Source organism: Sus scrofa, chromosome 2 (assembly GCF_000003025.6).
Source record: "Sus scrofa isolate TJ Tabasco breed Duroc chromosome 2, Sscrofa11.1, whole genome shotgun sequence".
In the NCBI taxonomy this organism is placed as follows: domain Eukaryota; kingdom Metazoa; phylum Chordata; class Mammalia; order Artiodactyla; family Suidae; genus Sus; species Sus scrofa.
In genome coordinates, this window is record NC_010444.4 from 3,161,872 (window position 1) to 3,174,709 (window position 12,838).

The following is a 12,838-nucleotide window of genomic DNA, read 5'->3' on the forward strand; positions in this document are numbered from 1 at the left end:
GGTACCCTCCTACTCTGGGCTACTAAGCAACAGATGAGAAAGAACAGACACACGCACACGTATGGGGCTCTCAGAGACACAGCTGAATGAAAGAATCAAGAAACAAAATGCACATATGACTCTATTTCATTTCTATAAAGTCGAGAGCATACCAACCCAACCTTGGCAAAAAGTCAAGACCGGAGTTGGCTTTGGGAGGCAACGACTGGCAGTGGGTGGGAGGGGCTTCTGGGAAGCCTGGTGAGGCTGTGTCCTGGTCTGGGCAGTGGTCACAAGGGTGTGTTCACTTAGTGAAAAATTCACTGTAATGGACCCGCAGGATTTGTGCCTTCTTCCGATGTGTCTTACGTTGCAGGTAAGCTTTTAAGTACACTGTTCCCGCCTACATCATGTGGCAGGAGTGTATGCCCATGCCTACCCGGTCACACAATCAGCCACCAAACAGGAGACGAACGCCAAGAAAGGGAAGATCCCAACAAAGTTTACTGAAAGGGTCCCACGTTCCTGAACCGCCCGACGCAGGGGCTCAGGCGGCAGGGGAACTGGTGACGTCACCACAGTGGCCACGCGACAAGGCATTTCCAGGCTACGACTCAGGGCAGCTACAAACAAATCACCGAGCAACTGTCTCACGGCTGGTGTGACAACCTCCACGGCCCAGGCTGGACTTCACAAAACTCCTGTCCCCTTGCTGTTGTCTCCTGTGCTCATCCTCTCGAAAAACTATACTTCAGTGTATGTACCGCAAATTACACGAAGACAAGTACAACTAGGAAAGCAAACCAAAAACCCCCAAAGTACTGAAAAGATTTACATGCACTGCAATAAAATCCCAGTAAAATATATTGGGCCAATCCTTTTATGCCTGTGGCAATAAAATCTGACCCAGACAGTAATTTATGATTCAAACGAGGAAAAACTTAATGATTCCTAACACGGCAAAGAACATTCTCGCACTCACATCAAGTTATTGTGGCTAAGAAGGAAACCCAAATGTTTGGCTTATCTGATCGATCCTTCAGGAGAAATGACCAATGCCAAGAACTGCATTAAGGCTCGTAATTACTCATTTACTAATTTACCACCGCAGACCCGTCAGGACAACAAACGCTTGCTTACTCAGGTCTACCCGAAAGCACCGTAAAGACACCTGTTGTGAATAAACAAAACGGACCCCACAGCTCAAACACACCTGCGTAACCTACACATCTCCCGCTGTGCTCGGCGCCATCCGCCTCACACTCTTCTAGCTGAGCCCTCTCGCCGCACCTGCCATTAGATCTGCGCTCAGCTCCACAAGGAAAGCCTTAAAACCTGGACCAAAGGCAGCACGACTTAGATTAAAAACTCCAGTGTGACCATCAACTTTATCATCCTCACCTGCCAAAGAGAAAGTTCCAAAGGAGTCAATCGTCAGGCTCCTAGGCCCTAAAACAAACGCCACTCACAACACACAGGGGTTCTGAGAAAGGTAGACTGTAAAAATGTTTTTCCTAGGAAATCAATCCTATCTGTCTGTCAGATTTTGTTAGGAAACTGGGAATACATAATATCCACGGAAGGACACGTTTAGGCAAGGAATGGCTTAAGACAGCAAAACGGAAGGCGCCACGGAGCTTGCTTGCTTGCTTCATGGCCCCTTTTCAACAACTCTGGAGCGCTATTCCAAATCCAGGCGGTTCCTCCTGCTGCCCCAAAGAAAGGAACCAGCGTGATAAGGTGTTTTCACAGGACTTTGGAGAACCAGAGCTCATTCTCTAATCCTCAGGAACGTTATCTATGTGTGACTTACAAACACCAGAAGCACCGTTTCACAAGCGGTCATGAAAAAGACGCACCCCCAGACAGCAACACCGTAAACAAGGCTTGGGAAGAACTGAGCAGGTGAAAGTCCTCCGTACCTGTGGAAGCGCCGTATTGAGCTGCCTCTGCAAGGAGTCTCTCTCGTGACCAACCTCGTGTAACTTGCCCTGGGTTAACGCCAGCGTTTCTTGAGTCTCTCTCAGCGTGTCCAGGAGACGGTCCCTCTCTTCCAGCATGGACACCATCAACTGCTCGAAATGTGAATCGGCATCCGGCTGCGAAGGGGAGCCGGACCCATGGCTCCCACCCCCTCCTGGGGGGCCCTCCGCTTCACTGATGGTCGGCATCACCTCGCACATCATCTTGAAATAAAAAGACCCAGACCCTGGTCATTAAGGGCAAGAGAAAGGCTGCCACAAATCTGCCCTTTATGGTGATCTGTGGCTAATATATGAGAGGCTGACAGCCTCGAGAGTCTCCGATCTGACTGCCTGTGCTCTGTACATAAATAGGCTGGGAAAACACAGACATGCAAATCCTGGGTGCCCGGGAACACACAAGACGAAGACGTTAATACTGAAATAATCCAGCCAAGGCATAAAAACCAAAGACTACCCCTCACATAAAGAACAAACCCTGTGGTATTTTGTTTGCAAAGCTGTACTTTCTAGTTGGGGAAAACAAGTGTGCTTCTGTAATTTTTTTTTTCTTTCTTTCTATTTCTCGGTGAGGGAGACAAAGTCAAAACACAGGCCACCCAATCACTTTTCAGGAAAAGCACAGAAGGAGCATACAGCCTGTAAAACTGACAAGCACAAAACCCCATCAGGCATCTTACAGGAATGCGTGCAGTCAGCTCCTGGGAAGGACTGACGGCTCCCTGAATTCTTGGGCTGGATTTGGTGAGCGCTAAACGGAACTGGACTCCTGAAGGGCTGGGAGAGCTGTTTTTCAACGGCTGCAAGGGTTGGTCAGTCAACCTAACTTACATAAGTTAACAGCACCCCCCAAAAAAATTCCACAACGGAAATATAGCAGGTCGATATAGCCGTGGGCGGCTAGGAAGGAAGAAAAAGTGAAAAGTGAGATTACAAGAGGCTATTAAGTGTCTTAAAATAATGACGGCGGAAAGAGGGGCAGGGGAGCCGGTTCCCCAGGCTGCCGGCGGTGTTCCGGACTCGGCGGACTCCCGGGACGCAGGTGCCCAGGATCGCACACACCTGATCAGCCTGCACCCGCACCAGGTGCTGCAGCAGCCGGGACCCCAGGGTGGCGAGAACCATTCATCACGGGAGCCCAGCCTGGGTCGGGGCTTCTTGCGGCCACAGGTCCTTGCCCTCGCGGCCGGCGCTGGGGTCACTGGGCGCTCTGGTCACCCGGTGCTGGGGTCTGGGGAGGGGGCGGCGCACGGCCCCGAGAGGCCCCCGTCCGGGTCCCGCGGGTCTCTCCCCCGCCCCCGAGCCCCGCCGCGCCCCCTGCCACTGAGGCTGACATTCACCAGCCGCAGGGGCCGCCGCCAGGAGGGGACCGGCGCCCCGGGCCCCGCCGCGCCCCGACCCTGCCTCAGTCCCCCACTCCCTTACCTTGCTCGCCGGCGGGAGCGGGCGAGGAGGCTCCGCGGCGGCTCGCGGGCAGCTGCTCGCTCCAGGCGGGCTCGGGACCCGACGAAGGCAGCCCGCGCCCGCCGCCCGCCCCGCGCCCGCGGCCCCGGGCCCGCCGCCCCCAGTCACTAAGGCCGGCCCGCGGCCGGACACTGGCGGAGGCAGGAGGAGCGGGCCCGGCTGCGCGTCGCCGGCGTCAACGTGCCCGACGTCAGGCGCGTCGGCGCAGCGTCAGCGCCGAGCGCCGCCAGCAGGCCCCGCCCCGTCCCCCCCAGGGAGGAGCGCCGGGAAGGCCAAGTGCGCAAGCGCCGCCTCCTCAGGGAGGGCGGGCTCGCCTCTCCGATGCCGATTGGCTGAGTGTGATCGCAGCCCCGCCCTCCAGGCCCCGCCCCTGTAGGTGCGCCTCGGGCTGGTGGCAGCTCCAGGCTCCCGGCTCCCGGCTCCCAGCTCAGGTCCTCGTCCCAGGCAGCGTCTTCCACCTCGGGGGCTGCCCCCAAATCTCTGCTTACAGCCGCGGGGGACACAAAGGCCGATATAGAGCATCTTCTGGTCGTCAGGTTCTGAGCCAGCCACTTCCGGGAAAGTCGCGGCTACACACCTTGCTGGAGAGCGCGCCCAGGCGCTAGTCACCTGCTCGCATCGGGTGTGGCCCCTGGGGCCTCCTAGGAACCGACCCTTGCACGATTCGGAAGGACACGGTTTCTACGCAAGACTCATTACCGAGCTTTTCCCGCTGTACCTGGGGAGGCAGAGATTGGCAGCGTTTGATATTGAGGTTCCTCGGCGCTGTGTGGAGAAGGCAGATTTTTTGGAGCCAGGCACTCCTGGTTAAACTTCCAGCAGACACTTCACACTGCAATGTGGATCTGGGCAAATCTGTAAGATGGGAGAATGATACAGACCTACCCCAGGGCTGTTCTAAGAAACAGAACGTGTACGGAGCACCTGGTGGAGCACCTGGCTGGGGAGGTACTCAGCGAAGGGCAGTCATTTTCTTCTTTCTCAAACATTGTTATTCCTATTCATATTTCATCCTTGCTCAAACGTTTAAAAACATCTGCTATGGGCCAAGCCCTGTGCTAGTTCTTCCAGATACAGAAATGAATAAATACACTTTTAATAAATTAAAGCAAATGCTTCCTCCTCAAGGGTCTGACTCGTGGAGCACAAACTTCACAAATCAAAATGTTGGGGCGTCGTTGCCACATGCCACTGGGCACTGTCTGGCTGTCGGTGGTGCGGAGTCTAAGTCAAGTCAGCTTGGGGGGGAGTGGGCGGGTGACGCTTCCAAGGTGTTTTCCCTGATTCCCAGTAGTGAGCTCACCAAGAGCAGGTGCCACCTCTGACTGGCTTTCTTATCTCCCAGGTTCAGGGCCACACCTTTCTTTCATTCATGTACTTGTTCATCGCATAAATATTTGAGTGAATACAAGTAGGTATGAATTTGCACCCCTCACCCAGGGTCTGGAACAGAGGAAAATTTCCAGCTCTCCCGAGTGTACCAACTTAATTCATCCAGCCCTTATTTATTGTATTGTATTCTATTCTATTGTATTTTTATTTTTGGCCATGCCTGTGGCATGTGGAAGTTCCCAGCCTAGGGATTCAACCTGCACCACAGCAGCAACCTGAACCGCAGCAGTGACCACAATGGATCGCTAACCTGCTTTGCCACAAGAGATCTTAAATTTTAAATCTCAAATTTGTAAAAAAAAAAAATTTAAAAAAAAAAGTATGTCAGAGTTCCCATTGTGGCTCAGCGGGTTAAGAACCTGACCACTATACATGAGGATGCAGGTTTGATCCCTGGCCTCGCTCAGAGGATTGAGGATCCGGTTTTGCCACAAGCTGCGGCATAGGTTGCAGGTGCAGCTCAGATCTGGCGTTGCTGTGGCTGTGACGTAGGCCAGTGGCTGCCGCTCTGATTAGACCCCTAGACAATATGCCACAGGTTTGACCCTAAAAAGACAAAAAGGAAGGAAGAAGGAAGGAAAGAAAGGCAGACAGACAGACAGACACGTCTATATATGAAAACATTGTTACTGGATTCGATTAGTCTTTTGCATTTCTCTAAATATGCGCGTACATGGATAGACACTCCTGGAAAGAGAATGTCAGCATGTTGCCAGTAGTTGTATTTGAAGGGGACTGGGGTGGTTTTCCCTTTCTTTCTTGTGGTAGTTTGTGCTTTCCAGATACTTTACCATGAGTGTGAATTCTGGTTCTCCTTCCAGGGAAAAAGACCAAGAGTGCCACTTTAAGAAAACCATGGCAAATTGCTTTCAGGAAGCTAAGGTGACACTGAGATGTAGGGTCTGTACCACTCAACTGAGCTCTTTCCCAGAGGTGTTTACCTAAAACATATCTCAGAGACTACGTGGTATCATCGTAAGGCTCATTCAGGAAAACAGTGAAGAGGTTCCTTCCAATTATTCTATTAAAGGCTCGATAGGAGTTCCCATCGCGGCTCAGTGGAAACAAATATGACTATAGGATCCATGAGGATGCAGGTTCACTCCCTGGCCTCGCTCAGAGGGTTAAGTATCTGGCTTTGCTGTGAACTGTGGTGTAGGTCGCAGACTCGGCTCGGATCCCACGTTGCTGTGGCTGTGGCATAGGCTGGCAGCTACCAATTCAACCCCTAGCCTGGGAATCTCCATATGCTGCAGATGCAGCCCTAAAAAAGGAAAAAAGAAAAAGAAAGGTTCGATAAAGAAACTACGAGAGGGAGTTCCCTGGTGGTCTAGTAGTTAGGATTTGGCCCTTTCACCAGGTTCAATACCTGGTCTTGCAACTGAGATCCTATATCAAGCTGCTGCATGCTCTGGCCAAAAAAAAAAAAGAAAAGGAAAAGAAAAGAAAAGAAATATGGAATACAGGTGAGGTACGGAAAGAGAGCTTTTTGGTGTGTGTGTGTGTGTGTGTGTGTGTGTGCGTGCGCGCGTGCACGCCAGAGTTGTGTTTTCATAAATGTGCCCACCAGCTTTGACTGTCCAGGTGACGGGGTTAGCTGTCAGCCTTGTGGGTGGCCTGGGCCACCTCTCCTTTCTAGAGAGGTATGCAGCCTGGGAGGAGGGTGTGGTAGAAGCCGGGGCTTGAACCCAGGTCTACCTCCAAAGCCAGTTTTCCTGATGCTACATCGAAAGGAGTCCCCAGGCCCCCAAAGCTGGGGACAAAACCCCTAGACCAGCGCCGGGCCAGCAAGGCACCAATCCTGATGCCCACGGAGGGTCTACAGGGCTCTCTGCCTCCTTGTGTGAAACGCGCCCGTTGTCCCAGCTCGGGGCCGAGCACAGCCAGTCACCAGCTCCTCGGGGAACTCAGGGCCTCCCACACGGGTGCAAAGACGCCATCCCCTTCATCTGTGTAATTACATTGTAAAAGCAAGTCATAAACTCCCTGCAACTGGCTTCTCGTGATAACTTCGTTTTGATCTACAGATGGAGCCGTCTAATAAAAACGCCCAGCCGTTGGAGGGAGAAGGGCCCAGGCAGGTAACTCAGATGGCAGGCTCAGCGGGGGACCCAGCCCTGACCTTCACCATGACCTCAGGCAAGGTCTGCCCCCCATGCCAAGCCTCCGTCTCCTCACCTGCAGAGGGAGTAACAACACGCACGCTAACCACCACGCGGGGACACTGAGAGGCTCATGGCTGGAGGTGAGAGGTGACCGCTTTGGTGTCCCTGCCACCTCCCTGCCCTGTCCAGTCACCAGGCCCCTCTGAAAGGCAGTTTTTGCACAGTGGTTATAAATTCAGGCTCTGGAGCCCAGTGTCCTGGTTCACGTCTCGGGTCTGCTTCCTTTTGCCAGGGCTGTGTACTCTTAGGCAAGTTGCTTGACCTCTCTGGGCCTCCGTCTCCTCATTCCTAAGGTAGGATGATAGAACCCGCTCTGAGGATGGCTGTGAGGGTTACCAGAGTTGGGAAGGATCATATAAGAGATTTCAGAGTTCCCGTTGTGGCTCAGCAGATTAAGAACCCTACCAGTGGAGTTCCTGTTGTGGCCCAGTGGTAACTAACCCGACCAGTAACCATGAGGATGCAGGTTCGATCCCTGGCCTTTATTAGTGGGTTAAGGATCCCATGTTGTGAGCTGTGGTGTAGGCGGCAGCTGCAGCTCTGATTGCACCCTGAGCCCCGGAACTTCCATATCCCACAGGTGCGGCTCTAAAAATAAAAACAAACAAAAAAACCCCACTAGTATCCCTGAGGATACTAGTTTGATCTGTGGCCTCACTTGGTGTATTAAGGATCTAGCATGGCCTCAAGCTTCAGTGGAGGTTGCAGATGCAGCTCAGAGCTGGTGTTGCCATGGCTGTGGGTAGGCCAGGGGCGGTCAAGACTCCAATTTGACCCCAGGAACTTCCATATGTGCAGGTGAGGGTGAAAAAAGAAAACAAAAACTGAAAAAAAAAAAAAAAGATGCTGGAGTCCCCTTGGGGCTCAACTGGCTAAGGACCTGGCACTGTCACTGCAGCGGCTCGGGTTGCTGCTGTGACAGAGGTTCGATCCCTGGCGTGGGAACTTCCACACCCCGCAGGTATGGCCAAAACGAAGGGGAAAAAAAAAATAGGGAGACAAAGGGCAGAGCATTACACTTCTCTTTGGAGAATTAAACAGTCAACGTGAAGACGCTGCTGGTTGGAAGAAATCCACGGATCAAATTCAAAAGCAAGGGCAGGAAGCCCTCTGACCTGGAGTTGGTGGATAAGGGTGACATTTTGGGAACAGAGATGGAAGCACGTGGGTCGGAACCAGTCAGTCTGGCTTGTGGCTGCGTCACATTGGAAGGGCCCGCTCTGGGCCCTGCCTCTGCCGGGACTGAGTCATTCCTGCAAGTAAAATAAGTGTGAATGAGTTTGTACACATAGTAGCCTTTATACAAATCCTGTGAGTGGGGTTCCAAGGAATAAGAAAACAGTGTCCTTAAAATGGCAACTTTAATGTGTGGTCCTGTGTCCCGCTGTAATCTTGCTAAAGGAGCTCAGTGGGACATTATTTGTTTTTCCTTATTTTTTTCTTTTTATTGAAGTATATTGTGTTAATTTCCGCTGTACCGCAAAGTGATTCAGCTCTAATTTTTTTTCCGTTACGGTTTATATTAGGATATTGCATTCAGTTCCCCGTGCTGTACAGCGGGTCTTGTCGTTTGTCCCAGAGTGACTGAAACCCACTCAGTAATCCCTGCTGGTGCTTCTCAGTGTTTGACTATTCACTGTGGACTCTGGATGTGTGAAGCAGATGAAAATGGTTCCACCATTAAAAAAGGAAGCTCCTGGGAGTTCCCGTTGTGGCTGAGCAGGTTACAAACCTGACGAGTATCCATGAGGATGAGGGTTCGATCCCTGGCCTCGCTCAGTGGGTTCAGGATCCAGCGTTGCCATGAGCTGTGGTGTAGATGGCAGACACAGCTCAGATCCTGCGTTGCTGTGGATGTGGCGTAAGCTGGCAGCTGCAGCTCCAATTCCACCCCTAGCCTGGGAACTTCCATATGCCACAAGTGTGACCCTGAAAAGCAGAAAAACAACAACAACAACAACAACAATAAAGCCAAAAAAAAAAAAACAAAACAAAAAACCAAAAAATAACCGTGTGGATGAACCTTGAGAATGTGACGCTCAGTGAAGTATGCCCGCCGCAAAAGGCCAGGAGGTCCCTAGAGAAGTCAAACCTGTAGACACAAAGTAGGACCACGGGGACCAGCCACAGGGACCAGGCGCAGGGGAGAAGGGGATAGGGGGCGGTAAGTGTTTAATGGGGACAGAGTCTCAGTTTGGGAAGATGAAAAAGTTCTAGAAATGGGAGTTCCCGCTATGGTGCAGTGGGTTAAGAACCTGACTGCAGCAGCTCTGGTCCCCGCCAAGGTGTGGATTGGATCCCCAGCCTGGGAACTTCCATCTGCCGCCGATGAAGCCATAACATGAATAAAAAGGAAAGAAAAGGTTCTGGAAACGGATGGTAGCGATGGTTGCACAACAGTGTGAATGCACTTAACGCCCTGAACTGCACGCTCAGGAAGAGCTAAGGTGGAAACTTGAAAGTTCTATACGTTTTGCCTCGATAAAAAAAAGAAGAAGAAGAAGAGCAGCCTGTACTCTCCTATTGCCCAACTCGAAGAATGCTTTGGACACGCTCCTAAAAATTCAACCCAAATCACTGTCAAGGGAATGCATTTTTTCTACAACTGAAATATTTGTCATGAAACAAAGGATCAGCACGATCAGGGCAATTAGTCTTTTAAAGATTATATGTTGGAGTTCCCATCGTGGCGCAGTGGAAACAAATCCGACTAGGAACTGTGAGTTGCGGGTTCGATCCCTGGCCTTGCACAGCCAGTCAAGGATCTAGCATAGCTGCGAGCCGTGGTGTGGGTCACAGACATGGCTCAGCTGTGGCTCTGGCTGTGGCGTAGGCCGCTGGCTACGCGGGTACAGCTCCGATTAGCCTGGAAACCTCCATATGCCGTGGGTGTGGCCCTAAAAAGACAAAAATAAAATAAAATAAATAAGTATTATATGTTTGTGGAATCATCTTTAAATTATTTATTTTTATTATTGAAGTATAGTTGATTTGCAACGTGGTAGATTCAGGTGGACAGCAACGTAATTGTCGTATATATATATATATTCTACTTCAGGTTCTTCTCCACTTAGGTTCTTACAAGGTATTGAATACAGTTCCCTGCGCTTTATAGTAGGTCCTGGTCGTTTGTCTATTTTCCATACAGTAGGACTGTGTATCTGTTCATTCCAAACTCCTAATTTATTCCTCTTCCTCCTGTCAGAACCATAAATTTGTTTTCTGTCTGTGAGTCTGTTCCTGTTTATAAATAAGTTCCTTCGTAACTTTTTTAGATTCCTGATATAAGTCATAGCATATGACACTTGTCTTTCTCTGTCTGGTTTACTTCACTTAGTAGGATAATTTCTAGGTCCATCCATGTTAAAATGATTTTTAATTGGCATTTGCCTTTTGTTAATTGTCCCTTCTTTTTATGTTTTCTGCTATCTGATGTCTATGTCAGATAGAGATCATTTTCACACGTTATAATAACATGGAATGTTGTCAAAATATTTTTTTTAGAACAAGAAGAAGCCATAAGCGTATACTTTTTTTTTTTTTTTACAGAAAACCTCTGAACCTGCTTATTAAGGTCAATCGTTATTTAAATCATACAAGCACAGTGTTTTGGAAAATACGGAGTAATCAGTAACTAGGTTTGGGGAATTCTGATTCCTTGTTCCCAAGTCTTGAAGATTAATATCTGTTGGGAATTGGGAAGCTCTGATAGCTCACGGACAAAGGACGAGGGTCACATTGAGAGGCTATGCCAACCGCCGCCCCCACCCCTGCCACGGCCCCCGGAAGTGGGACCAGGAGCGCTCTCTCTGTCCTTGATCAAATGATCTCACGCACCACCGGCAGGACAGCCCAGAAAGTCTTCCCCGTCTCCCTGACGCTGCCTTAAAATCCCTCTAACTTTTACGGAAGATATGACACCTGCGAGACGTTGCAGCTTTTAGCATCCATCTCATTCACTCACTCAACAGACATTATCACGTTCAACCACTTTACGCCAGGCACCGGGCCAGGCGCTGGAAACGCATCGATAGATGAGGACGTCAGCGCTCAGGGTTAGGCAGAGAAACAGATGCGTGAGCAGAAGAACTGCATCTGGTTTGAAAACAGCCTGTGCCGTGGCTAATGATGGCTCTTGAGATGGGCTCCCGTCCGCTGGATCCTCTCCACGGAGAGGCAGCCTTGAGGTGGCCCCGTGGCCGTGGCCGAGAGCTCCTCTCTGCCCCTCTGTCCCCCCACACTATGGAAAGGCAGATGAGCTTCCCCAGGAAGGAGCCAGAGAGAGGTGGACAGACGTGAACTCAGCACCGTTTAAGCCGTGAGTCTGTGTCAAGCTGAGAGCTCTCAGGTGCATTTTGGATCTTTCTCTTACAGTGTCTGGTTCTCAACCTCCGCTGCTCACACAAGGTTAATGCGGAATCAAAGGCTGAGCATTTCATGTGAAAAAAAAATGGAAAAAGAGAAAAAACTTTTTTTTTTTTTTTGCTCTTTTTTCTTAAGGGCCACACCCATGGCATATGGAGCTTCCCAGGATAGGTGTCGAATAGGTGCTGCCACGGCCACAGCAGCACAAGATCAGAGCCGCATCTGCAGCCTACACCACAGCTCACGGCAACGCCGGATCCTTAACCCACTGAGCGAGGCCAGGGATGGAACCTGCATCCTCATGGATGCTGGTCAGATTCGTTAACCACTGAGCTACGATGGGAACTCCCTGAAAAACATTTTGCTTGAGATCGGCGTGGGTATTAGTTCACTATGGCTGCTGTATCAAAGTCCCTCAGGGGGCTTAAATAACAAACATCATTGTCCCCTGTCCTGGAGGCTGGAGTATGAGACCCAGGTGTGGACAGGGTTGGTCCCTCCGGAGGCCTCTCTCCTGGGCGTGTAGACAGCCGTCTCCTCCCCGTGTCCTCTCAGGGCCATCCCCCTGTGTGAGTCTGCGTCCTGACCGCCTCTTCCTGTAAGGACACCAGTCCTGTGGGCTTAGGGCCCCACCCTAGTGACCCCGTTTTATTTTAATCCCTCCTTTAAAGACCCCTCTCCAAATACAATTTCATGTTGAGGTGCTTGGGGTCAGGACTCAGGACATGGGGATTTGGGGATACAGTACAGCCACGATAGCCTCAGCAACATCCTTGGCTGTCTACACTCCAGACACACGGCTAATCACTCCCTACCTTTGTGGGGATCACGTTTCCTTGAAGGTCTGACCATTGACAAATGGCCAGGGGGGACTCAAGGACCACAGAATACATTTTACCTCACTGAGAAACTTGTGTAAAAATGAATCTGGGCTCAGATACAACTTAGATTGACAAGGAGATCCTACTGAGTAGCATTGAGAACTATGTCTAGATACTCATATTGCAACAGAACAAAGGGTGGGGGAAAAATGTATACATGTAAGAATAACTTGATCCCCATGCTGTACAGCGGGAGAAAAAAAAAAGACACAATTCCACTAAAAAAAAAAAAAATTGAATCTGGGGAGTTCTTATTGTGGCCCAGCAGAAATGAATTCGACTAGGAACCATGGAGGTGTGGGTTCGATCCCTGGTCTCACTCAGTGGGTTAAGGATCCCATGCTGCTGTGGCTGTGGTGTAGGCTGACAGCTGTAACTCCGATTCGACCCCTAGCCTGGGAACTTCCAGATGCCAAGGGTGCGGCCCTAAAAATACAAAAGACCAAAAAAAAAAAAAAAGAAAGAAAGAAAGAAGAATCTGGAAATACTCAAGCTGAGAGCAGATTCTCAAATCCCCTGTTTTTAAATATATTTTTAATTTACCATGCATAAAGAATAGCTACAGGAGTTCCCTGGTGGCTGACTGGTTAAGGATCCAGCGTGGTCACAG

The 12,838-nt window shown here is 50.5% G+C and overlaps 1 protein-coding gene across 11 annotated transcripts in view; it reads right to left on the reverse strand.

The window, feature by feature from the left end:
- PPFIA1 (PTPRF interacting protein alpha 1) overlaps positions 1-3,605 on the reverse strand; it is a 92,241-nt gene extending 88,636 nt beyond the window's left edge. For 3 of the 11 annotated variants that reach the window (XR_002341407.1, XM_021082664.1, XM_021082662.1), the window contains exons 1-2: positions 3,387-3,560; positions 1,902-2,165 (exon numbers count right to left, since the gene is read on the reverse strand). Coding sequence is in view for 9 of the 11 variants with exons in the window: in XM_021082664.1 (XP_020938323.1) it covers positions 1,902-2,165 (264 nt within the window). In the remaining 2 variants the exon portion in view is untranslated. Of the gene's footprint in view, positions 1-1,901; positions 2,166-3,386 lie in introns of all 11 variants that reach the window. The other 8 variants (XR_002341408.1, XM_021082661.1, XM_021082660.1 and 5 more) reach the window with 4 other exon arrangements.